The sequence below is a fragment of the Apostichopus japonicus genome, chromosome 13 (genome assembly GCF_037975245.1).
Source record: "Apostichopus japonicus isolate 1M-3 chromosome 13, ASM3797524v1, whole genome shotgun sequence".
NCBI classification, from domain to species: Eukaryota; Metazoa; Echinodermata; class Holothuroidea; order Aspidochirotida; family Stichopodidae; genus Apostichopus; species Apostichopus japonicus.
This window is the reverse complement of record NC_092573.1, coordinates 18,801,864-18,829,641: the sequence shown is the minus strand read 5'-3', so window position 1 is coordinate 18,829,641 and position 27,778 is coordinate 18,801,864. Positions and strand designations below refer to the sequence as shown.

Below are 27,778 nucleotides of genomic sequence, written 5' to 3'. Positions count from 1 at the left end.
GCAGTTGTCTTAGCGACGAGACGGGTCAAAGACGGACGTGTTAGAGTACTTCTGTCGGTAGAAAATCCTCAGCATTGTCAACATACCCCCCCCCCCCCCCATCCGTATGTACGATGTATTGCGACATTAGAAAACAATATTAACCCCCCCCCCCCCTGCCTGGATATTTCTTGCTCAGATGGTCATATCATTAAGAAAGAAGAAAATAATAGCGAAGGAATAAAAATATCGATCCTCACATGTCCAATTCGTCACAAAATGATCAACGAAATAAGTCTTGTCATCGCGCCTTCACGCTGTAGTGGAAAGCAAAGACCATTTAGTCAGTCATTTAGCTTTGCTGCCACATCTCGTGACGTCATGAAACCTGCGCTAAGCGCCCAGTACATGTGATTTCAATCGTTAACATTTGTCAACATAAACAGAATGCGTTGCAGAATAATGACTCACTGGTAGTCTGGTAGTAGTGGCTTTTTGCCTTATTGATATCATTTTGGTAATAACAATATCAAGGATCGTTCTAACTTAAGTTGGATAAAAAACACGCAAACATGTCGGGATCTTATGTTTGTTTCGTTGAACTATTGGACGGTACCTTGGATAACATAGAATTCAAGTACAAGGTAAATATGAGAACAAGAGAAGATGTTGTGTTATTATTGCAACGAAAATGTTTGTGTTGAAGATGTGTTGGTATTTGCCACTGTCCTTAGGCAAGGCTAGGCCTAGGTGTACTCTAACGTCGTTAGCCTAAGCCTATGCTAGATTATAGTATTACTTGGTAACATCAGTAGACCTAGGCCTTCATGCCTATTTTATGTTATTCGCCTTGGCTATAGCATGGAGGGGCCCAATTTCGCTCATTCAAAGTCAGCATTTCACTACTGGAAAGAAACTATTTGATTGTAAAATATGATTAGGCCTAGGCCCCTAGGCTAAGTGAGATTTGCATCTGGTCTGGCAAGACAGTGGTTCCAATATCGTTCACGACCTAGTCCTAGACTAAGTAAGAAAAAACTGCCGTAAAGGCATTGAAGACCCGCCCAAACCGTGTGCGGCCATCTCAAAAAGTTAACTTTCTGTTGCTTGCAAGTGACCTTTTGTTTGTGTCACTACAAAATGCAGACGGTAATGAAACGTGATACCATGTTATCTTAAGCTGAACCTGAGATGTCCATCGCTGTATTGTTTATACACTGTGCTGTGGGTATTGACCGCAGCTGTATGTACAGACTGTACACTACAGTAGTGTCTAATTAACGACGGTAGCAAGCTGTGTGTGTATATTTTGGGGTCGCTGGTGGTGTCTACAGTGGGGAGCTTGGGGTATTGCCCGGGGGGCCAGAATGGTCTGTAGGGGCGCTTTCGACACTATCTAAGCAGAGCGTACAGAAATTTTTTGAGTAAAGATACTCCCTAGATCGCCGGAAATGGCCCTTTCCGGGCCTTGCTACTTTGCAGATAAACGAAGAATAAATAGGTGTCATCGCCCTTTTGTCAGAAAATTACACCAACAAAAGGTGACAAATGTCAATACATATATGAGAGCGCATTAAAAAAGATAATTGGGAATAATTAAAAAGCTGTGCGTGTTTTTTTTTGGGTCGCTGGTGGTGTCTACAGTGGCGGAGCTAGGGGTATTGGTCGGGGGGGGGGGTGAGAATGGTCTGTAGGGGCGCTTTTGACACTATCTAAGCAGAGCGTACAGAAAGGTTTTGAGTAAAGATACTCCCTAGATCGCCGGAAATGACCCTTTCCGGGCCTTGCTAATTTGCAGACAAATGAAGAATAAATAGGTGTCATCGCTTTTTTGTCAGAAAATTACACCAACAAATTGTGACAAATGTCAATACGTATTTGAGAGCGCAATAAAAAAGATAATTTCGAATTTAAGTAAAAAGTGGTAAAAAGCTGAAAAGGGCGCCAGCAGTCCATTTGAGTCCGTCAGGGGGGCTTCCCCCCCCCCCTCTGTGACTGTATGGACGCTCCGCCACTGGCTGCAAACACTTCTGTTACACCTTATTCGAAACTACAGTAGGTCAGATTACCGGCATTAGACATTTCTTTTTGCACGAGTCTTCACACCCTTTAATTCAGAGGAATGGGAACCATGAAGGAAACTGACCATTAGCAACACATTTCCCCAGCTGGAACATTTCTTTGTTTACAACATAGGCTTCACTGGTTACTCACAGTGGTTACTAGGCTATATATTTATATAACAAGTAGACTATGCAAGGGGAGGGTTTGGAGGTGGGTTTCATAGGTTTTTAATAGTCCAACAAGGGGAAATAAGCCTTAAAAACTTTAAAAGTTACTTTGAGGGTCCATCATTCCTTGGTTATGCTTAAGATATTGTTATCTATTCTCTTGCATGTACATAGCAATTATACATACTTGTATGTGACTTTGTTTTGCTTAAAATAGTTCAATTACTTTCATGTCCTTTGCTATTTACAGAAAGATGAAAAGGGCCAGAGACTTATGGACCATGTTTGCAAGGAACTCAAGTTGGAAGAGAAGGACTACTTTGGATTGAGATACTTGAACAAAGATAAACAGAGGGTATATAGTGAAATAAATGTGCCGTTTTGAAATGAAAGAAAGAAAAAATAATTATTTTGTTTTAGTCCACAATTTTACCACTGAACCTACCTACAGTACATGTCTATTATAGCTCAAAGTAAGCAACTGATGAAGCCTAGACAGCCTCCTAGATATTTCGACAATTGTATATGATCATCTCTCAACATTTATTGTGCAAGCAGTTTGTTCATTAGTTTTATTAATCTCATAAATGAAATAGGTTGATTTGTGTTTCATTATTTGAAATGAAAAATAATAATTGAAGCTTATAGACTACTGTACATTGTAATGTGATTTTTATATAGATTCTAAACATAGTAAAGATCAAAATCAACTCAAAATGCTACTTTAAATAAAACACATGTTCTAATGTGTTCTTAACTTTCACAATGTTGACAGTGTGCCTTTGTACTGAGACATAGCCCTTTGCTTAGCATTATACTTCAAAGTGAAAATCTAACAATTTATCCCCTTGTTTCTTTGTGGACAGGAAAAGAAGATTTTGGCCAGATATGTGAAACTTTTGTCACGAAATTTGCTGACAAGAAAATTTTAAAACACTGCTGTTAAAATTACTAAATGCAATCTTCAATTGAAATACCAACCATACTTATATTATGGGTGAATGCTTGATGTACTGTTAGAGTTTCCAATTATAACCATTAGGTCCATGGTTCTGTTCAAGGCAATACAAATTGAGTTCCTCTTGCCATTTTCTTTTCAGTGCTGGGTCGATTTGACAAAACCATTGTACAAGCAATTCAAAGGTAAGTTTACAATAATTGTGCTTTATATTCATGAATGAAATAATGGTTGGTAGTTATGAGTCAGCATATGTTTTCTTCTTTTTTGATGATTGCAATGGACTCAAACTTCCCTCTCTACAAATGGATCTGTTGTGAAGGATTGGTAATGTGTAAAAATATCTTCAAACCAAGTTTAAAGATATTTCTAGGAATATTGGAAGGTACTAAGGTACCATACACAGCTACTACTATTTTGTGATTAATTATATATGGAATGAACTATAATCTAGAAGATAAAAAAGTTTCAGAAAGGTTTCTATGGAAATTATATGGACAGATAATTATAAGTAGCCCTTTATTGTAAACTTGTAAAATAGGAATGATCTAAAAGTCTCAGTACTTGTTTGCTAAATTTAAATATCACCTTTTCCAGCATACTGCACTTAAAGCTCTGTGAAAATGACACCGTTCTATGCAACTTTTATATCAATATTCATTATTTTTATTGAGTTATATATTGTTAAAAATTTGGAGCTGAATAAAATTCGCCAGATTTTTTAACAAGTCTTTACATTCTACAAACTTCAATCAAAATTTACAAGCCCCGCCCAACAGATCATGCGCCAATCAAATCCATCTGTTTTGCTAACCGTAAGGCCTAAGCCTACTTTCACTTTCGTGGCTAGCCTGTCTTAGGTCCCTTCTCTTGAAAGGTATCTTTCTCTTGGTCTTATCGATGTAGCTTGCGTCATTTCATTTCCTCCGTGGAATTGAAAAAAGTGGACGATTAGAGAAGGACTCTGTTAAAATCTTGATCGGGCCGCATGTGTAGACTATTTATGAATCGATGAATATACAAGATGTTGACATGGGTGGGTGGTCACAGTGATTTTACAGGAAATAGTTTGTGCCATAAGGGCAACAGAAAATAAATTTCTTTGTGACAGCTTTTCTCCATTAAACCCACCTGGTCAGAGTGCAAAAGAATAAGAAACATTGAATCTACTTCGGAAGTTTGTTTTCCGAAATTCATTTAGCTAACATGTATTGAGACTTTAAGATGTTGGTCCGATATATAATTGATAAGACTACTTGTGCTTGACAAAGGACTGCATGTGTTCACTGTGCCAGCACTACTGTACTAGGTGAAAATGGGCTTTAGGCATAATGAATGACCATGTAGCTCAATAGCTCATTCTTTGTCTTGAGGGAGGGAGGGGGTAGGCATCTATGGTAGTAGGTAGGGTTGGAACTTGGAAGAGAGATGGAGGTGGGAGGGGGTGGAGGGATGGGGGGACTTTCTTCTTTCTAGTTGGCAATATTTGTTTTGTCCATTCTGTTTCCTTAGTCTTTGATATTCTCACATTCAAATGCATGTTAAATTCTTATTTGCCAGGCTTGGGAAGGGGGTGGGGGAGAGTGAAAAGACCATTACTCCATCATTGCTGGTTGAAACCTTACAGTGAATACATTGTAACTAGATTGCAGAGCATAAAAAAATGTCAGCACAACGATTACATTAACATTTTGAAGGCACAACTTATGCACCCAAGTCGTGTACTGCTTAATTAAGCAACTCTGAGAAATATTTGATGTTCTGCGCTATTTTGGGATAACTATTTGAATAGTAAATACAGCAGGGGATATTAATTAAATAAAGATGGAAATTTTATGGACAGTCAATTATTAGTGTTAGATTCTGTGTGTGGAGTGATTTTAATCTGAGATGATATTGATTGTCTAGTAAAATGCAAACAAAAATTAGGATTCTGTGCATAGATCTGTAGTGTCCAGAGCAAAACGACTGAGCATAATTTCTGATGTCATTACCATACAAGTTGTGCAGTGAAAGTGGTTGAAAATAAAAATTAAACTAACATAAAGAATAAAGTCAAAGAATTTCCTGTTTCTTCTATATTATTTGACCAGAGAATTGATCACCCATGAACAATAACAACATTTAGATTTCACTGTAGTATCAAAAAGTTTACCCTGGATATCAAAGCAAATCACTGGTTTTAAATGAGGGTATGAGATTTGTACAGATGTTCTTGTGCAGTAGGCTAAGAATAGAATTGTAACTGACATACTTGATGTATGTACTGCATGGTAAATTCAATTCCACCATGTAGACATGAGGGTCTAGTAATTACCGCTAGTTGGTATTACCGGCTGTGCCCTGTGGACATTCAAATACAGCTGCGAATTCCTCCTCGCATAACGCCTTGAGTGCCTTGGAGAATGTCTGTGTGTGTATGAAACTGTGTTGTTTCTGCTGAAAGACCCGTTGTCACATGCAAAAGGAATTTGTTGGCTTATTAAAAGGAGTACAGTAGAACAAATGTAATTTAATTGTAGACTTTTTTCCTTTTCAAGTAAGGACGAAAAAGTGTGAATGAATTCAAAGAGAGGGAGAGAGAGAGAGCGATAAAAACAGGAACTTTTTACACAAATCATCGCATGATACTTCAAATCATATTTTATTTTAGCCTTTCAATCTTTATATTATTTTTAACCTCTTTTGTTGAATTTTTGTAGAGAGCTATTGTATGGAAAATTCTTATGCTCGGTATCACACAGTAGGGGATCATGTGAAATACGTTTGACCTTCGACTAGTTTCCTTGCCTTGGTTTCATAAACTCATAGATCCGCTCGTTATTTCAAAGGAGCAGTAATTGTCATTTAAAACCACTGGTGCAAATGCTTCCTTCTACTCATTAAAAACTATATTTTTTGTCGTGTGACAAAACTGATATGTCATTGATATGTTCTTCAAGCAGTGACTTGCCTCTATTCATGAATTGCAGTAGTGTGGCAACTTTGCTAAGTACTGTACAGTACATTACATGATGTAATTTACAACAAGCTCTATACTGTAGTACGTGCTACTATAGTAGCATGTCGTCAAAAATACATGCTGTGAGTTTCAGATTATTGTGTTGATTCTGTCGGGTTTTCGACAAATATTTATTCCGGTTCTTTAAGAAGATTGTAATTTAATTCACATGTAGGTCAATTTCTAAATTTCATCCAAATAATAAAGAAAATCAAGGCTAAATAATATTTATAATTATTATTAAATTTTGGGATATACAGTATATTTATTTGGCCTCCCTAATCACCTATGGCAGTGTAATAGCAGTGTATAGTCATATCAATCACCACCTGTTAATCTAACAGTATTTGTTGACTGTACAAAGATACAGGTAAGGAAATAGCGCGTAATATTAATTCCGTCAAAGTTATGAAGACCTTTAAACACATCCGTTTCTGTGCACTTGGTTGAAGTAGGTAGCACTTGTATGAGTTAGTACTTAATACATTACCTTGTGTTCTGTTATAGCTCTCCCACACTTAAACGGTGTAAAGACTCTTGAATTCTATTTCTTACATTTTCAATAGTCAGCTAATATTGCCCTACTAGACGGTACTTCATTTAAATTTTGTGCAACTACCATAAACCAGGTTTCTGTTTCGAGACATGTAACGTACTGTACAGATTATGCAGTGATGAAGCAAGCTTTGATTTGGACTATTGAAGTACTGTATGTGTCACAGTCATTAAGAATGGATTTGGAAGGATCTTCTGGGCCATTAGTATCATAATAACTTTTAATCACATTTTTACAAAATTTAATTTGGACTGTTTCTAAATACTCTGAAATTAATCTTGACTAGCTCAGCTAATAAAGGAAATTGTTGAAAAATTGTTATGTGGTCATGTGTATAGAATAGTAGATCAAACCTTACCAAAATTAACGCTGGTTGATGCTTTAACATTGAACGGAACTTACAGTGTCAATGACTTTTTACAGAGCTGGGCTTTAAAATAATCAAATGTACAAGTACTGTAGAGCCCTGGTATTCAAAGTGTGGGGCGCAATCCATTTAAGTAGGGTCTCTAAAAACTTCAGAGGGACGTCCAAAAAATATCAAAGATAAACACAACATTGCTGATACAAAAAGTTGCAAAATGTAACTCAAATTGGCAGCTACTGTAAGTGCCCTTAATCATTCAAATTTTCACAATGGGGGTAAGGATTCCTCCTCCTCCTCCTCCTCCTCCTCCTCCTCCTCCTCCTCCTCCTCCTCCTCCTCCTCCTCCTCCTCCTCCTCCTCCTCCTTCTCCTCCTCCTCCTCCTCCTCCTCCTATTCCTCCTCCTCCTCCTCCTCATAGGTCCCCCATCCCCAGGTCACAACATGCACCGTTGGAGAGTCGCCAAAATGAAGGTAAAAGTTGGGGTCATAAAGCAAACCAGATTGAACCCAGGCTTCAGTAAGAACAGTCTGTTCCTGTATATACTCTAAATGTAACTGAAAGTCTCTAGTAACTTGTCAGATTTTACTCTGGAAGGTTGTTAAATACTTGCTGTTTTTTTCCTTCACTGTTTTTTTTTTTTTACTCGTTTTTGTTATTTAGAACAAAAAAGCAGTAAGTATGAAGCATGCTAAATTCTATCTGCACTAAAATCCTTTAACTTCTCTCTTTCACTATTAACCTGAAACATCCAAATTTACATCCCATCAATTTTTGCTGTTATAAACCCTTAAATTTGTAACTAACATTAAGAAAGAAAAGAAAAGAAAGTAAAAGAGAAGAAGAAGAAATTATTCTCTCATTTGTGTGCTTCAGTTGAGTTATATGCTTAAACAGCAAAATTGTTTGATATGATGACTCTGGATGCAACCCTTTTTTTTCTTTTATGAATTTGTTTATTGCTCGAAAATTCTGGAGCTGTATTTCTAAAGTGCTTTTGCTAGATTCTTATTGAATACATTAGGAAAATGGTAAAATGTTTGGTATTAAATGGGGTTATCAATGCACTGTGTAAAGTAAATATTGTTTGTAGCCAGATATAGGTCATGTTTATTTGCTAAACAAATGGCTAAAGAATGGAGGCTTACTGCTACTCTGGATACTGAAATTAGTTTCCTCAGAGTATTGTTATACCAACGTATGTATACATGCAAAAGTTGGTTATCATAATTTTCCTGTAGGTTATCAAAATCTTCCTGCAGGTTGTAGGATTTCTTAAATGCCAGAAAATCTACAGTATTTGCATCTTGGTGGCTAAAACAGGGGTAGTAATTGGCATTTGCTTGAAATTTCTTCATTATACAATTTTATAATTAGGGTTTTGTTTTTCTTCTGTAAATCAGGTGGGTGTTTTTTATCAGTGGTTTTTTTTTTATCAGTCTGTGTTTTTTTATCATCTCTACAAAAAGGTTTTTTACTACCTGAGTTTATCAATTATTATTACGATATACAAAATTTACAAGAAAGTTATATATGCTAAATTTAACATCAATGTCATATAGTCCATATGAGCATCGATTCTAAATGGAAGGGGGAAAGGGGGGGCAAGTGGGCAGGGTCATGTCTCATGAAACACATGGGTCATGAAGTTTGAATACATGTAAATCCATGCAGGTATCATTTAGAATGAGATTCATGATAGCCCTATTGCGTGTTGTACATGTTTGCTTTGCCTAAATGCTTTTATTACTGTACAGTATTACATTGTGAAATGTTTGTCTACCCACCGTTTGTCGTTTTCAACACATATATGTATGTATCCCATGCAGTTCTCCATTTACCCTACACTACCAAAATTATGCAAATTTAACAAGCGTTGATGTGTTTATGAATGGGAGTTAATATGTATTTCATAATTTTCATTGTTGTTCATATAGATGTTAACAATTCGTAATTGGTGGCTTTCTTTCTTTTGCTCAGTTAATTTTTCTACTTTTTGAGGCATGCAGAAATTGACAGTGATATAGTAGATCTATCAAAATTTTATTACAAACTGTATACTGTATAACGTTTCACAAAAGGTCTTGTATTTTGACTAAATTGGTTCACATTTGAGCTTGTTATTGAACTGAAATCTGCCTACCAGTATTTCCCATATTATTATAAAATCTTCAAAAAGTCGAAGTACGTACAAAGAACCCTGAAAGGAATATATTTAACACTAGATGTAAGTACCCTTTCACTTTAGCTTTGACGATTGGCTTGCCATTGATACTGAAATGACTTTCTAAATTGAAGAAGATTCCAAATTTGAGTTAAAATGTTGAACTGGAAGCCACCTGACGAATGAGTTCTAATCCATAAACCCTTTCGGGTTTCTCCCACATTTGTGGTCGCTTTAAGCGTCGTAAAAATGACTGCTGATTATTATTCTTATTATTGTTGTAATTATTATAATAAAAGTTAATCTACAGAGATAAGCATCTGTTTTTACATGTGGAATAATACTGTGCAAAGTTGCTATTCGAAATAGGTTCATTGTGTGTTGACTTTTGAGTATGAAAGGTATACTGTAGCATATATAGGTTCACAATACTTTTGCTTGTCATGAACACACAACTCTCAATAAGTTTACAGTATTGTGACATAGTTAACCGATCTCTTTCTGTTATATGGAAATCCAAATATTAATTGCTTCAGGACTGTTTTTACAAATCAATGCCGTCAAAAATAATCAGTGTTCTTCCTCCCCTCCTGCACCCCCCCCCAAAAAAAAAAAAATTGTAGCAAGTTATAAATTTGCTAGAAGTTTCAACTCTTTTCCTGAAGTTTCTGCCCAATGAAAATTACCCTCCACAAGTCGAAGAGGAGGGATAACATTAGACAATTAAGGATATCTCAGTAAAGATATGATAGAATATAGTATAGAAAGGAAGTTATTAAATCAAGAGTTCCAATTTGACCACAGCTGACCATTTTCTGGTCATTCTATTGTACTTGTATGGGACAGTGGAGATGATACATCCACTCTCATAATAGAAGTGTAACCTCTAGCTGCTTCATGATTCTTACAGTTAATTTGTACTACATTAAATTCACTGTTCATTGACCAGGGTGTGTATACATATATCCATTGGAGTCACTATGATGGATACAGAACACCCTTGCACCTACAGTACGTAATCATCATTTCATTTCCCAGGGAAGCAAAGAACATCTCCCTGCACATGTACCTCAATAAGAGATGTCATATTACATTTACCATTTTGTACAGTATATACTGTACATCCACACAGCTCTGCTGGTCCTGTAGCAAGCTTTTAAAGCTTCGACAAATTGGGAATGCGCCTGAGACATGGTTGGCACAAAATCAGTATCAATCTGTAGGGTTGAAGTCAAGTTTACAAGTTTGTACTGCATTAGCCACACGTGCATAGATAATAAAGGTTAGTCAGTTAGCCATGCGGAGAATTAATTAGGGAGGACCAAGGTGAGTCAAATGCCTCATGCCTCTCTGTAAAGTCTGACTCGTTCTTAAAGTGCGTGCGCAGAGGTCAAACGTCGATGTTAAAGAAGTCTTCCTGACGTGGCGTGTGGTACATAATACATACTACATTAATACTAACATTGATAGCAGCAATGCTTGGAATTTTACAGTACTGTTATGGCATTTCAGGATGCAACATTATTTTGTTCCACTTCAACCCATCGTGTTTGAGAGGTACACAATGTTTGTAGTATTAATTTGTGCAAACATCACACATGTATATCCCATGCAACGATAGAATTTCAACAAACAAAGAAAGTATGTGATCTTAAGTAGAGCAATGTAAAGTGTATATATATGCAATGCTACAGTTTTCTATTACTTTGAAATTCATAAAATTATGACATGGCAAAAAATGGATAATTAACCCTTAATTTTAACAAAATAAGAAGATTTGAATTAAAGTTTTGATAGTTTTGTTAAGTCTGAAAAAAGACTGAAACAAAATACATCTACAGGAAATTGCTGTGTGATTGGAACTGGAAATTTAGATGTTGAAAACTGCTTTGAGTTGTAAACATGACTATTTGTATCATTCCATTCATATTTTTCATATTGTTGCTATAACTGTTTCATATTAGTTTGTACCATTAAAAACAATTGGTTGGTATTCACATTAATTGGTGTCAATTGTTCAGTTTAGCTTTGTATGTGATTCATACTTATTGTAGCAAGATTTGTAAGTTATGGACGGGGGTTGGTTTGTTTAAAATTGTAAACTCATGCATGATTTTGAAGAAAACAAATCTTTGAAAACATGAGGGATAGTATGTGTTAGTTTGTTCAGGATTTTCAAATCTTTTGGTCAACTTTCATATTTTTTGGGTAAAATATTGCAAAGCTAGGATCAAAAGCAACACTCTAAGAAAGCCTGCCTGTTTCATAATAACTTTAAGAAAGTCTATCTTGCACTTGGTGGTGGATTCATCTTTTGTTCTCTTTTAGCTTAAGTGACTAGTGGTGCTATATCTGTATCATTTTAAATCATCCCCCCCCCCCCTTCCGTTCAAGATACAGTATGTTTGCAATCTTCTGAACTTTACTTCTAAATCTTCTAAACATTACTTACAGTAACTAGTCATACTTTTGAAGCTTGCTAAGGTTTCCTCCTCCGCCCCCTTGCCCAGTCCTGATCCCCCAGTCCTCTCTATACCAATCCTACACCTTCATTCCCACCCCACCTGTATCAGTGATGACAAATATTTCAAAGCATTTAAGTTAAATATATGTCATTCTAGAGGCGTTTGGTGATAAATGGTTTTGATGAGATAGTGTACTCGAGAATCAGAGATTTGTGCAGCAATGTTCAAAGTTTCTAACAGCATGGCTAACTTTTGCAACTTCTTCTGCCTTCATTCATCATTCAACGTTCGATGTAGATAACAACAATGATTTTATTGATGCAGCAATGTAAAGCCATCCCATACATTTAGGCCACCATTATTAAATCAAGTAGTGTTTTCTTGTAGAGCCGTAAAACTTACCCGTTTGTGCTGTCTGTTATTTGTAGACTATGTATCTTTGTAGACATTTTTTTTTTTTTTAAATGGATTTTTTTTAGGACTTTTACATTTAACTTTTGGTGAAATGTAACTAACTTCGCTCCTCGCTTACCTGTCTCCTCACAACCTTAGCACCTTATTCTACCGTGCCTATGAAGTTTAACTTTTGGTGAAATGTATTTTTCTTGCAGGAGTAAGTGCTCCAAGGATCATCAAATTCCGCGTCAAGTTTTACCCCATAAGCGCCACCAAGCTCAAGGAGGAGATCTCCCGGTACCAACTTTTCCTTCAATTGAAACGTGATCTGAAGAAAGGCCGACTCCACTGCTCCTTCGAGGAGGCTGCTCGTCTTGGATCATACATCATTCAAGGTACTGTAACCTCTCGTAAACACGGACTGTATTGCTCGGCTCCCTTCAAATATTCACATATTGTTTGGAATGACCTTTTGAACCCTTCCTTTATGATTTTTTCATCTACTTACTGACTTGTGGTAGCAGGTGATGCCTGATCTTGAAACTGAAAACTCTTTAATTTGAATTCAGTAATCAGAAAGCACTACCAAGACTGTGGTTTATTTAGCTCCCCGTTCAGTTACCTCTTTGCTCTCTCTTACCTGTCTCCACTGAACATCTGCACTTAATCTATCTGAGCTACAGAAAGTAAATAACTTTAGCACTGCAACCTCTGACTGAACCCACTTCTTGGTCACCACGCAAATTCCTCTTCCATCCAACTTCTACGATTTTGAAGTAAATCACCTGTGTTGCATGGGCAGATTTTCATTGTTACATGCTTGTCAGATTGGTTTCCAAACTTTGATCTTTTATTACGTTTTTGCGTGTCTCTCTCTCTCTCTCTTGTTGATATGTCTTTGTAATTATTCACAGGACTGCCACCAAATGCCTCAGGTTCTGACACGTTGTTATTAAAAGAATAAAATATTACAGACACAAAAGACGGAGGAAAAAGTGTCTTTAACAAAGGTGTTATGAGTAGACAGCAAGAAGGAGAGATTGATCCTCCTCCCCCCCCCCCAAAAAAACAAAAAACTAGGCAGTTTTGCCCTAGTTACAATTTTTTTGGGTTCCCTATTAGAGCCCTTATAAATGAAGTTTTAAGTTCTGTTTTGAGCCCTGTTGTGCACATCTTACAAAACTGTGCACATTACTGTAAGTGTATAGCAAACTACTGTACTTCAGTTTACATGTACAGTACCATGTGTTCGGTACAGTATCTGTACAGTACCATGTGTTCAGTACAGTATCTGTACAGTTTGTATGTAACTCGGTGTCTGCCTGTACGGTTTTGGTCCAATGGTTAATTGCTACGCACATATACAGGAATGATCTCATTAGCTTTTTCATTAAGAAGGACATTATGGTGCAGGTGACTACCGCATACTCACATCGTCGTCGTTGGGTCATCGGAATTAGTCTAATGCACGTAACTAGTTTTGATTATGGCTCCACTGACCGTATTTAACTACATTGCTGACCGTATTTAACCATATTGCCACAGATATGCAGTGACTCAGGTGATTATATTCACACCAGCACACATGTGTCCTACATTTCACTACGATCACTGTACGTGTGTTAGCTGTGTCGTATCTAATGAATTTGCACACTCTTTGACAAGAAGATCTGCATTGACTCGAGCAGTCTCTCAGCACCCTCAGGGGATCAAAATATTTGCAAAGAGAAAGATTGTGGTTAGCCGATAAGGACGGACCATATTACTTAATCCATTTTGATCAGCTTGTTAAATCTCAATTAAGTGAACTTCATACATATTTAGATGTGTTATTTGTATATACTGTAATCTTTCATACGTTATTTTGAACGATGCAATTTATATCAATACCTATGACATGGTTTTTAAGTGGGTACAATAAGGCAGTGGCATTTGAAGCGATAGTGTGGGGCATCTTGGAGTTGTGGGGTTGAAGTGTTGCCGTTGGTGAAAGTGGATTGATTTTTTATCCAGTGGGAGCAATCGATAGTTTTGAAGTTACCTATTTTGCATATGAATTGGGGAAGAAATTCACATTCTCATTAAAAGGTGTTGTAGGGTAATCACCAGCTGCAGTAGTAGCACTATATAACCACTCACAGGAAGATTGATGTGTGAGTAAGAAATCAATTGGTTTGACCCTTAAAAATATCTTTCTCCGGAAACATGATAGTATGATAATCACAATGTAAAAGACTAATTGGAAAATTTCCAAGATTTTTCACTATTTCGTCAATATTTGAAATGAAACATTTTTGGTTCCTTGCTTTAGCAAAAGGAACCTATGCAGTCAGGTTGGCGTGTGTGTGTATGTATGTATGTGTGTGTGTGTGTGTGTCTGTGACACTTGCTTGGGTACGCTCTATCTCAATAAGGGAATGTTGGATTGAGGCCAAACTTGGACTATAGATCCGCCATATGGAGAAGGTGTGCCCTATTGTTTCTGGTGCCCACAAAGGTCACCAAAGGTCAGTTATGGTCCAAAAACCGAAAATATTAAAACTGCAATAACTCCCAGTGCCAATGTGTGACAAGATTGATATTTTGGGACAAGTTGTGAACTGGTTAGGGGAGCATTTTCAAACTTAACGGTCATGTGATCCGAGGTCACCAAAGGTCAATTAATGATAAAAAACTAGTATTTTTGCGATAACTTGAGAACGAAATGTCCGTTAGGGTTGGGAGTTGCTTCAATGTTATTCAATTGTCGACCCGCATCTGGGTGACCCTTGACCTCCATTTGACCTCTGGTGACCTTTACGTGTTTTTGGGGATTTTTACAGTTTTGATGCTATTTTCAGATGTCAAAGGTACCTTCTGATCATAAATGTCAATGGGTTGACCCCGTGTGACCTTTATGTGCGAAGTTATATGGGGTCAAAGTTTTTCGGTCAGAGTTAGGATGGTTGTACAGACTTGTTGTTTTGTTTTTTGGAATCAGGAGATTAAACTACATCTGAAACCAAGGTCAAAGGTCACATTAGAAAAAATGTGCTTATTTTGGGAGGAAACGAGCAAAAAAGGAAATGTTTGGTTTTGATGCTAGATTTGGATATCAAAGGTACCTTCCGATCAAAAATGTCAATTGGTTGACACCCGTGTGAACCTTCGTGTGCGAAGTTATACGAGGTCAAAGTTAATTTTCAGACATTTAATGCAACAACTCCCAGTTCCAAGGTGTGACATGGTTGATATTTTTGGACAAGTTGCAAATGGTATAGGGAAATATTTTCAAACTTAACGGTCATGTGATCCGAGGTCACCAAAGGTCAATTAATGTTAAAAAACTAGTATTTTTGGGGCAGAAAATGGGTAAAGAAAAAATGTTTGAATTTGTATAGTTTGATGCTCAAATTTAGGTCTCATCAATCAAAAATGTCAATAAGTTGACCCAAGGTGACCTTTGTATGTTAAGTTATATGAGGTCAAAGTTAATTTTCAGACATTTAGTGTAATAACTCCCAGTGCCAAGGTGTTACACACTTGATATTTTGAGACAAGTTGCAAATGGTATAGGGGAATATTTTCAAACTTAAGGGTCATGTGATCCGAGGTCACCAAAGGTCAATTAATGATAAAAAAACTAGTATTTTTGCGATAACTTGAGAACAAATTGTCCGTTAGGGTTGGGAGTTGCTTCAATGTAATCCAATTGTCGACCCGCATCTGGGTGACCCTTGACCTCAATTTGACCTCTGGTGACCTTTTCGTGTTTTGTAGATTTTTACAGTTTCGATGCTATTTTCAGATGTTAAAGGTACCTTCTGATCATAAATGTCAATAGGTTGACCCCCATGTGACCTTCGTGTGGGAAGTTATATGAGGTCAAAGTTAATTTTCAGACATTTAATGCAATAACTCCCAGTTCCAAGTTGTGACAAGGTTGATATTTTTGGAGTAGTTGCAAATGGTATAGGGGAATATTTTCAAACTTAAGGGTCATGTGATCCGAGGTCACCAAAGGTCAATTAATGATAAAAAAACTAGTATTTTTGCGATAACTTGAGAACAAATTGTCCGTTAGGGTTGGGAGTTGCTTCAATGTAATCCAATTGTCGACCCGCATCTGGGTGACCCTTGACCTCAATTTGACCTCTGGTGATCTTTTCGTGTTTTGTGGATTTTTACAGTTTCGATGCTATTTTCAGATGTTAAAGGTACCTTCTGATCATAAATGTCAATGGGTTGACCCCCATGTGACCTTCGTGTGCGAAGTTATATGAGGTCAAAGTTAATTTTCACACATTTAATGCAATAACTCCCAGTGCCAAGGTGTGACCAGGTTTATTTTTTTGGACAAGTTGCAAATGGTATAGGGGAATATTTTCAAACTTAACGGTCATGTGGTCCAACGTCACCAAAGGTCAGCTAATGTTAAAAAAGTAGTATTTTGGGGGGAGAAAATGGGCAAGAAAAAATGTTTGAATTTTTACAGTCATGCTCTATTTAGATCTCACCTTTCAAAAATGTCAATTGGTTGACCTTCGGGTGACCTTTGTGTGTGAAGTTATGTATACAAGTTCAAAGTTAATTTTTTTTAATTTAATGCAATTAAATCTCAATGCCAAGGTGTGACATGGTTGATATTTTGGGACAAGTTGTGAACGGGGTGGTGGAACATTTTGAAACTTAAAGGTCATGTCATCTGAGGTCACTAATGTTATCATATCTGTTGACACGCTTGTAGGTCTCTTATATTTCTTACATTTTCGACGCCATACTTAGATCTCAAAAGTGCCTTTTGATCCAAAATCCGATCACATTTTGTGATCACAAAAGTGTTGGCTATAGTGTTGGTTACTTTATGGGAACATGTAGGACCACAATTACTTGGACTATTTGAGCCCAATCTTGCTTGATAATATTATGTGTATTGTCATATACCCCAAGCAAGGAACCACAGTGCCCTTGGGCTCTTGTTTAGTCAAGTATTAAAATGAATAACATTGGTGTAGGATCAGCATTATAAAATTTCAGTGATTTGCATTTTTCTTACAAATCAGCATTGTAAAATTTCAGCAGTTTGCATCTTTTTTTTACAAATCAGCATTATAAAATTTCAGCGATTTGCAGTTTTTTAACAAATAAAACAGACTCATAGTCAATGTAAACAGACTGGAGATTAAACAGCTGTGTTCAAATGGCTGCTGTACTTGTCATGCTGGTTTAGTATTATTATCATTAAATTATCATTGCTATTGTACTTTTGCTAACAGTATTCTCTAAGTGCTTTACAAATAAAAGAAACTTTATAACTATTAACTAAGTACTGTATAAAACTATAAACAAAACCATATAAGCAATGAGATCAAACTACGGTAGAGATACAGTACCTTAAAAGCCAAACTAACAAGAGCAACACAAAATCACAAATTATAATTTTTCTTGCATGGCACTGGGGGGTTGTCACCCTAACTTGAAATTAAAACTTGGCTATTCAACAACATATTAAAGTAGCATTTAATATTAAAAACTTTAGAAACAATTTAGCCAAAATAATTGCAAAAGAAAAAGAAAACAGCTGCCTTAGATCATATTTCTGATAATCTTTTTTTAAATTTGATTCCCTTTGAATCTTGTCGCTGGTAATAGTGTAATATTGATGAATTTGATATGAAATTAAAGCCAACCCCCCTTCTCCTCCCCCCTTCCCTTCATCCAAAAAGAAGTAAAGGATATATTTTTTCTTTTGATAAGTAAATTTATAGTAAAAGTGTCCGCATCTTCAATGTACAAGGGAGTTATTTTATTGTCTTTTTGACATTGCCCTTTATACCTACTGTATTGTAATGAACATATGGAGCTCCATAGGACATGCGCATATATTGCCCTGTACCACGTAAACTTCATAAGTACTGTAGTGTCTATTCAACGAATAAATTAGTGACTCTTGTCACAGAGTTGACATTGACTATAGTCTCTGTCTGAGCAGGGTTCTTGTCTAGGGGAGGCCTACGAGGATCTTATTACATTCCGATGCACTCGAACAAAATAGAACAACAGAAAAAAGAAGGAAGAAAATTGCATTATTTAGAAGGAAAAAACAATGTTCAATAGAATGTGATAAGTTTCCAACTCTGGCATTTTGCAGGCCTCTATTGTTGAGAAAGTAATACAGCTTCCAAGATGAATAATTTTAACATTTATAGCAAGAAAACGAGCTGTCAGAGAAATAAATGTTAACCTGCTTGAGTGCTACGGTACATGTGTGTACAGTACATGTACATATTTTGTACACAGTTTAAAAATTTCATATATCCCAACTGGCAAATTGTTTGAAATGAGAGCAAATTTTGATCAATAATATTCCACTATACTTTTCTTGGTTGGTAATTTTAGCAATTTCAGTGAAAAGGCAAATCAGAATTTCTTTGAATTTGTTTTTAAGAAGTACAGTATGTACAGTAAATAGTATAAGTACGCATAGCTATGTCATGTTAGGAATGTTACACAAACTCACTGGCTCTTTCATCACATGAATGTTGCTGTCTACAGTGAGTAATAAACAGGAACACATGGACATCATGAACTACTAACATAAATCCACTGTAATCCTTTTTCAGCTTTACACATTATTACAGTCAACCTTATGCCCCAATTAAATTAAAGCCCCAATTAAATTAAAGGGTGTGAAGACTCGCGAAAAAAGAAACGTCTAATCCCAGTAATCTGACCTAGTTTCAAAAGAGGTGTAACAGAAGTGTTAGACACCACCATCGATCCCAGAAAATACACACACACAGCTTGCTACCGTCGGTAATTAGACACTAGTGTACAGTCAGTACATACAGCTGCGGTCAATACCCACAGCACAGTGTACAAACAATACAGCGATGGACATCTCAGGTCCAGCTAAAGATAACAAGGTATCACGTTTCATTACTGTACTGTTTGCATTTTGTAGCGACACGAACACAACGTCACTTGCAAGCAACGGAAAGTTAACTTTTTCAGATGGCCGCACGCGGTTTGGGTCGAGTCTTCAATGCCTTTAACTGGTTATCTTCCATACTTCACCGTATTTCACAACTTATCAGATTCACTCAACTTATTCTGGCAGGGTTCTACGTGAGGTCTAGGAAGTTCTCCTTTCTGAATCTGTTCTAGCCATCAGGCTGGATGAATATCTCAGTCAGTAGCTCAACACAAACTAGGAGTTGTAATTCTGAGGTCATAGGGCTTGATTCTGATTTTAGACTAAAAGTCCTTTGCTCTTTTCAAATTTGTATACTTTCCAGTCTGTTTTCTGTTGTTTATTTAAAAATACTTAAATTCCCCTTTAATGATAGGAAAAACAAAAGCACATGTAGTTAATAGTCAACATTTAAGGACCATAACTGAACCAGTTGCAATTATACTGTACATATTTATATATGCAGAGTAGGCTAGGCTTGAACTCTTACTGTTAAAGTGTACGTACTGTAGGTGTAGGCTAGGCATTGATGTTTGCTTTGATCAACAGACTTTCTTACAGGAATAACGAAGGCAGGCAAGGCCATTGATTATGTAATATGCTTGAAAATTCCATATTGATTACAATGTAGGCTGACTGTAACATTAAGCATACAGCATGCCTTGCCAGACCTAGGCTTACAGTACTTCATATCCAATTCAAATGGAATGTTCCTTGTGTGGACATGGATGTCCTTCCTCATCAATAAGGTAGCTCTTAGTACCGCTTTATGTTGGCAAACGGTTTCAAAGTCTGTACTGACTGTTAAACAGCCTTTTGGGGATGAAAGAATCTTCGGAAAATAATCCACTTCGTGGCAACAAACACACTCCACCTCCATTATCGCACAGTTGCCATACATCCTCTTCTGCTCTGTAAACTCTTACATATTCCTTGCCTGTAATTCCTCTGAGCACTGTGAAATATCGGTTCAAAATCATAAGGTTGCGGCCCTGCCATGGAGCCTTCTTTGATTTCTTTGGTTTTTGTTGAAAAATTCTAATGAAATTATTGTTTACTGATTATGCTTCAGTACAGCGTATTGAGTTGTTCCTCTCTGACGTCATCAATATGGAAATTCAAGCGTATTACGTTATCAATGGCGGCTTACTGTGTATTGTGGTGAGGCCTTAGGAGCCGATTTTCAAAGCAAGCGTATTCAGTCAAACAGGAAGTAGTTAACTTTAAAACTGAATACTAGAGTGTTTTGAGGTTACTGAATAATATAAATTGTCTTTGATCCCTGCCTTTGTTATTCCTTTAAGCTCAAAGCAATCTGTTGTGCAATTCATAAACAAACTAACAAAAACAGTTTTCTGTTCAAACTGTTTTGATATAGCAGGGAATCAATCTGAATCTTAAAATTTAAAACCATCATCACACAGTATGTTAATTGAATAAAGCATTCTACATTCCATAGCACGGTCTAATCAATCTATTTTGGTGTCAATTTCATCTTAATAATATCACAATACTTTATTTCGTCACATGTGATGGACTATCTTGCCTAACATGTTTTATCACTTGTGGACCATCAGGCTAGACATGGAATTAGCCTAGCCATGTTTACATTGGAATACATAATGCCGCTTTTTTATTGCTTGTTGTTGTTGTTGTTGCCATGTGAATGTATTGTAGAGTTTGACTCAGTCCAGGGCGATTCCACAGCAAGTCCCTGGATTTACATCCAGCAGTGCACATAGCCCTAAGTGCAATGTATGTGTTATACTGTACATCTCTATACCATCCACATTACTGTACATACTATTGCTAATTATAATGGCCTCGTTTGACCTTCTTCACCAGCTGTTTGGATAATCACTCAAAGTACAAGGTATGACCTAACTAATATATATGTGGTTGTGGGCCTTTAAAGGTACAGTCAGTGTGCAGTATAAATATCATACCTGTGATGCTAATTAGTCAAGTAGCACTCTGATAGCACAAACTTCTCAGGAAATCATGTTGAAATTACTTCAAAAAAATATCAACCGTAGAGAAGACCTGTTGAGCAACTAAAAGAGATGTACAAAATAAAATATTTCTTACCTTCAAACTTATTTGTGATTTATTCTTGATTTAAATACACTGTGTACACAAAGTACAGTATACTGTGGCATCTTATTGGACCCAGTTGGGAAACAGATTTCTAATATACTATACAGTAGGTTCATGCCCCACATACTTCAAAGCACTTTTATTGACAGTACTATGAATATCATGTTTCTATTAGATTTAGGGTTTAAAAGGAATTGTTCATACTCTCAGTATGAGTGCTTTCAAGCATGGTATGGGAGGACAGTGTAGAGTGGTTAATTAGTAAATTAGGATATTGTTCCAACTGGCTGCATATGCATCTTAGCCGAACTCCATTCTACTCTTCCACAGCAAAGACTGATCAATATGAATCTAGAAATCATTGCTACGTAACTTCGACACTTGAGGTGGTTAGCTCATTTGTCTTTAGAAGCACAGAACTAATTTTCCTGAGTTCCCTGGTCAGAATCTCGTTCTAGCTTATTGCCTCTTTTTTGTGTGTGCTCATTTCAACTTTTTGTGTGTGCTCATTTCAGCTTTGTGTATAACTTGGATGCAAATTAAGGAAGCAATTAATGCCTCAACCAACATTTGGTAAAATATTCACTTGGTTACCAGACTTTTCAAGAGCTCTCGGTTTGTGTAATGCACACATAATCATCTAGTACCATACATGTACAGTACTGACCGCCTGCTGTATAGATGAAATCTGCTTAATTGAAGTAAAATTGAATTGATGGACAGCATTGAGCTCCAGTTTTAGGACTCACAATATCTTGTTTATGTTAACATTTGAAGGTGTTGAAAAGTATTGTATTGTATCTTGATATCGTCTAATATCAATCATCTTTGTCGTTTATATCATTCCAGGGATGTATTTCAGGCCTTAAAAATAATATTGCAAGATGAGGAGTGGGGGGGGGGGATGCTCAACAAAACCATGAATGTTCCATGTGGTTTCTTATGTGAAAAGTTATCATACAGTACAGTCTAGCTGTATTGTTCATGTAACAGGTCTTTAGTCCTATTTTTAACATGCAAAGTTTACTTTTTATTCATGCACTGTTTGAACATGCTGGCACAGTTTAGTGTGGATATTTTAAGCATTGATTTATATACATGAGTGCTGTAAATACACCGTTCACCAGACTATAGAACACATTCAGATTGTTATCCAATATAGTTGTCATGGTGAACTATGCCCTATTCATTAAATGTTCATAATTTTTCCAGGTATGGTTACAGTACAATGTTGTCCTTGAAAATGTTCATTTATGCGCTCAAACATCCAGGCCCGACTCTTGAAAACACTCATGCAGCAAGACCTGCACATATTAAAATGTATGCTGTAATCAAACTATTTACCCACACTGTCCTTGCTGCCGGCAAATTGAGGGGTACATTTCATGCAAATTCTCTGCATTGAAATGTCATTAAACAGGCAAATTTTCAAGAACCTATTTGTGTTCCACTTAGTCATTAATTTCTCTGAACCTACTGTATTGATAGTTATTCAAAATATGATTGCAAGTATAATCAAACTAAGATATCAATCTAGTCCTACATACTTTTCCACTAAACAAAGCAAATAATAGATGAATTTGATTTGGTTATCATCGTTTCATCATCCAGATACCCTTTCACATGTCATCACACGGTAAAAAAAACACAATTGCAAAAAGGTTTTGAGTTTTGCATGCTACAGTAGTTTGACAAGAAACCTCATCCTAGTCATATCCAGCTGTTCTTAGGTTCACATAGGTGTTTAAAGGGATAATCAAACTCTGTATAAAAAGCTGTATGATAATGCTTCATACTTTCTGATAATTTCCATGAACATTGTTTATCTTGTTAAAGCCACTCCTGCAAATTCCTACAGTGGTACTGTGTCTATCTGTGCTACAGATGTAGATTGCCCGTGCTGACAACAACACAATCAAGGATAAAGTATTTTGAAACGAATCTAATATGTGCATTTTTTATGCGCGTTGTGATTGTTTTAGCTAACACCTTGAGGTCTACAGTATGTGTCACAGTGCACATCATATAGTATGTTCATACATGATTCCATCAATGTCATGCAGCCAGAACTTTGCATATATATCTTTTCATAAATTTAACACTCATCCCTGACCTAGTGTTCAAGTCCTTGTTATAAGATTGTTGTTACACTGGACATGGCTACCCCAACATGAATGAAAAGTCAAGGTTCTTCTGCTATTAAACACTGCCTGCACACCAGATTAAACTTTTGAATTCAATTGGATTTGTACCAATTGTCCAGATAGAGCTAGAGTATTGATTAGTTTTAATGGATTTGTTGCAATTTTTTTTTGTGGCTACTGTAGCCACATCTTGTGACTTAGATATGACATGCTGAAGGCCTTGAGACTGCTCAACCAAACTTGTGTAATAATCACAAACACACAGGTCTACTACTACTGTTTTGTATACTGTGTACACATCTCCACAACATGCCAGCAGAATTTTCAATTTGTCAGACATGAATTCTGATTTGGTTGGTGAATATTTGAATGATGTGGACTCGGTTGCCATGGACTCATTGTGTTCTGCTTGGTAGGGTGTATGCAGGTTTTCCCATGACCTTTATTGAGAACACTGGCAAACAGAGATCTGATGCATTAAAAACAGTCATTCGCTGATCAACGTTCGTGAGAGTATTGGCTCTCGGAAAGAAACCTTCATTAAAATTTGCTGACGGACAGTTTTTTCTTTGGGTTGCTCTCGGTAGCTGTTCAATAATTGATTCAACAGACAAGCTTTAATTTGATTTTACGTGCATGTTAAGTTCGGTGCTTGAATATAAATGGTAAGCAAAATCCTCTGGCAAGAAATCCAGCGATAGTTGAATTTATTAAACAGGAAAAGAAAACTGAAAAGCAAGAAATGCAATATTGTTTGATTGATACATTACAATAAAGAATATTGTTTGTTTTTCATACATTACAATAAAGAAGATTTTTTAGTCTTTTATTTTAAATGATTTTGAAAATGTTTGAAATACAGGGAATGGTGGGTTTTAAATAAAATAGCAGCTGAGTTGGCACATATAGCCTGAGAAGTACTTGCTTTGCATTTTAGGTCGATTCTCTTCCACACACATGTAGCTCAAATCTGCTCTTATTAATTCCAACTACCAATGTATTGTACCAGACAGTACCGGAAGAATTAATTAGTAGACGATAGCACTGCCGCAGAGATTCTAGTTTAGATGAGTAAATGTATGCTGTCAGTGCTTGGATATGTGCTGGTTGTGCGGAGGTTGTGAGGTCCCCACACATGCAATATTGTGTGTCATCTCACCTGACCACGATGTATACATGTACAGTACATAACTATATATCATGTACTAGGATTGTCCAATGTTTTCCATCTGGCATGAACTTTGTTCTTTCAAAATGTACAGCTGGTCAATTGGTTGGGGTCAGTTTTATATCAAGGAGTTTTTTTTTTAAATAATTAAATTAGATGTAACTTCCTGTTGGGAAGGCATATAACTGTACAGTCTGTACCGTTAATGTTGATTGCGAAGGCTAAATTATTGTTATAGCTCAGTTACCTTCACGCATTGACTTTGTGTATAATGCAGGTGTAACAGTGCATGGATCGATATTCCAGAATATGGTCTACTGGATATATACAAAATTGTCTGGGTGACAAAACCACCCGGACCTTTGTGGAATCATTAATTTATCATTTATTTTTTGCTGATTATATTTTGAGCTATACTTTTGGTACAATGAACCGACCAAGCATATGATGCTCTGCTAAGTACACATGTGAGAGTTTTCCCTAATTTTCCCCATTTCAAATGATTTCTTGGAAATAATTCATTGTTTTTCTTACGTAGTTACACTTTAGGGTATTAAAGAGTCATTTTGCAAATTGTTGCACCTTTAGTATTTGAAACAAGTCAGTTGATTGCTTCCTGTTTAAAGTTTAAAGCTTGTGCTGTACTTAAATGGGGCGTATGAATAGTATATAACGTACAGTATCTTACAGTACTTGGCACACTGAAAACTTACATTGTATATTACAGATACAGAAAAATAATTAGAAAACAAAAATAAATGATTAAGTTAACTAAATTTATGGAACTATTAAATATAGAAATAGACAAGAAAAAAGGTAAACGTGTACAGTAGTAATGATAATCTTTGAAATATTTTAGAATAAAGATTGATTTGATTATATGTAACTTTCTGCATCAATCCCTTTTGATAAATGGCCTTCTGTATTAATATTCTAATGTTAGGTCATGCATATATGCAGTAGGCAGCTGAGGAAACATTTGAACAGGTGTCGCAAGAATAATACATGTCATGTATATCATAGCGCATACAGCAGTAGTAGTACTAGCAGTGTGTAACATACATATTCTTTTGGCACAATATGCTGTAGATTTTTTATCCAAAGGTTTGTAAAATGTCTTTTTAATGGAATGGGATGTGCAGTTTTATAAGTCCTGTAGCAGTGTAGCTGAATTAGAACTAATGTGTACAGAAAGGCAGTGTACTGTAAATCAATAACATGATTTTTCTTTTTAACTATTGGAAAAAGCAAAAGTGGTACTATAACTTGACAGTTTGAACACATTTTATGACTATGAAATACCTTCAAAGCGCGCATTTAGCACTAGTATAATTGGGCTTTTATAACAACTTTTAATGTTATGAGTTTGTTAACTTTAAAATCCTATTTTGAACTAAAAATTATTCTTTGAACTTGATTTAATAGTCAGAAGTACAAAATTACTTAAAATTTCATAGTTGCCATTTGGATGTGGTTAATCGCTTATTTTGATAAAACGTATGAGCCAATAAAAGTTTCAGGTTTGAGAGGAGTTTAATATTAATTATTCACTTAGTGATTCGGTGGAGAAGAAAAAAACAATTTTGGGAGGTCTCTGTTTAATCAGATGCAATCTTAATTTTGAGCATTTGGTACTTTTCAGATTTGACAAGCTGACCAAAAAAGGATGACCAACCTGAGAACAGTATTTTTAATATTTGCTCCAAGGAGTTTCTCATCTCTCTGCCTGTGTGCTTTAATCTTTAATGTTGTAGTTCCTGAGGGTTTTAATTTCCCAAATCGTTCCTGGATATTGACATGAGGAGTTTCAGATGTCACAATTGATAGTCTGTCTCATGGATGGCAGATCCTTAAGAGTGTGACAGATGAAAGGGTCTAAGAGAAACTAAATCATTGGTGACCATTTTAGATATCTCTAGCAAATTTGTGATTTAAGCATAGAAGGCGAAACATTTCTTTCTGTAATATTTCAAATTATGAATTATGACCATTATGTAGTTGAATTTATAACACAAATTCTCTTGAAAAATTGCAAGTATCATCAATCCAGTCAGGTTTTACATTTATTGAATTAAATAATCTAGTTTATAGAGTTGGGGGCCGGGGGGGGGGGGGTATGGAGAGGAATTGTGAGTTCCTTGTATCTCACCACATTAAAACACATTTCTCACTTTATACTTAGTCACTATGCTCTACTCAAGGCGAATGAATTCCCAATGTAGTATATATAGTACATGAACAACCAGAATTTTTTTTTCAAATTCTTTATTTTATCTGCTCGAAATTATTTACACAGTTGTTGCTACGAACATAAAGGAATCTGTTACCCAAATAGAAACCTGAATGATTTAATCCTGCTTTTGATGTGTGTAGTGTTATAATCTGGCAACACTGACCAGAAATTTGAATGAACATTTTGGAAACAAAACACACGCACCGAAAATTGCTCCACATTTGACGTCAGTGCGTCATCCGTTTCTACGAGCTTGACTGAACACTTTAATAAACGCCTGCATGTTGTGGAACTGTGTCTTTATTACTCATAGTAAAATGGACGGTTTTATTTGATGGCTGTAATTTGTGGAAGTAATGCCCTGTACGGCGCATGTTGTACGTGGCAGTGGAGGTCTTGTAGCCGCCACACGTGTGTGGCAAGATTTATTATCGTAAAATGTCTGTATTGTGTTGGATACCATCACAGTGGCATTTGGTGCATGCATGGTTAATAGAGGCTACACAGCTGTCATCATCTCTGTTATCAGCTAACTGTACGTGCGTGCTTATGTATAACATACAGGTACAGATCAACGTGGTATTTATTTTAATACATGGCGATATGAGGCAGGCAGCTACGTCATCTGCTGCTGGCAAGGGTAGTTACAGTAGTCGTAGTGGAAACGAACAACTTTTAATACATATTTCAGAACACAGAGGCATATGGGTTGATACAATATATAATTAATAGTAACTCATATATATAGACAATACAGTAACATTTCTTACATTTTTGTCAACTGTCTTTGATTTTCGTTTTTTTTTTAATCTTTCTGAAATAGTTTTGTTTTAAAGATAACAGGAGAAAGGGGTGTCATAAAAGAGTTGGACCATCCCCAAATTCAGGTTTACCCAAGAACAAAGGCCCTATATCCTTATTTTCATTGTGATGTTCATCCTGAAAAAGGGAGATAGAGGGGGGGGGGGTGACAGGGTAGGAAGATGGAGGGGTAGAAGAAAGGAAACAGAAAACAAAGAGAAAAATGGCTGAAAAGAGTCTACTCAACCTAGAGTCCATAGTAATACTC

The 27,778-nt window shown here is 36.3% G+C and overlaps 1 protein-coding gene across 1 annotated transcript in view; it reads left to right on the top strand.

Annotated features, from left to right (window-relative positions):
* Window positions 1–409: 409 nt before the first annotated feature.
* LOC139978390 (FERM domain-containing protein 5-like) overlaps window positions 410–27,778 on the top strand; it is a 47,717-nt gene continuing 20,348 nt past the window's right edge. The window contains exons 1-4 of the mRNA XM_071988596.1: window positions 410–623; window positions 2,461–2,565; window positions 3,311–3,353; window positions 12,331–12,510. Of these exons, the coding sequence (XP_071844697.1) occupies window positions 552–623; window positions 2,461–2,565; window positions 3,311–3,353; window positions 12,331–12,510 (400 nt within the window). The 5' untranslated portion in view covers window positions 410–551. The remainder of the gene's footprint in view (window positions 624–2,460; window positions 2,566–3,310; window positions 3,354–12,330; window positions 12,511–27,778) is intronic.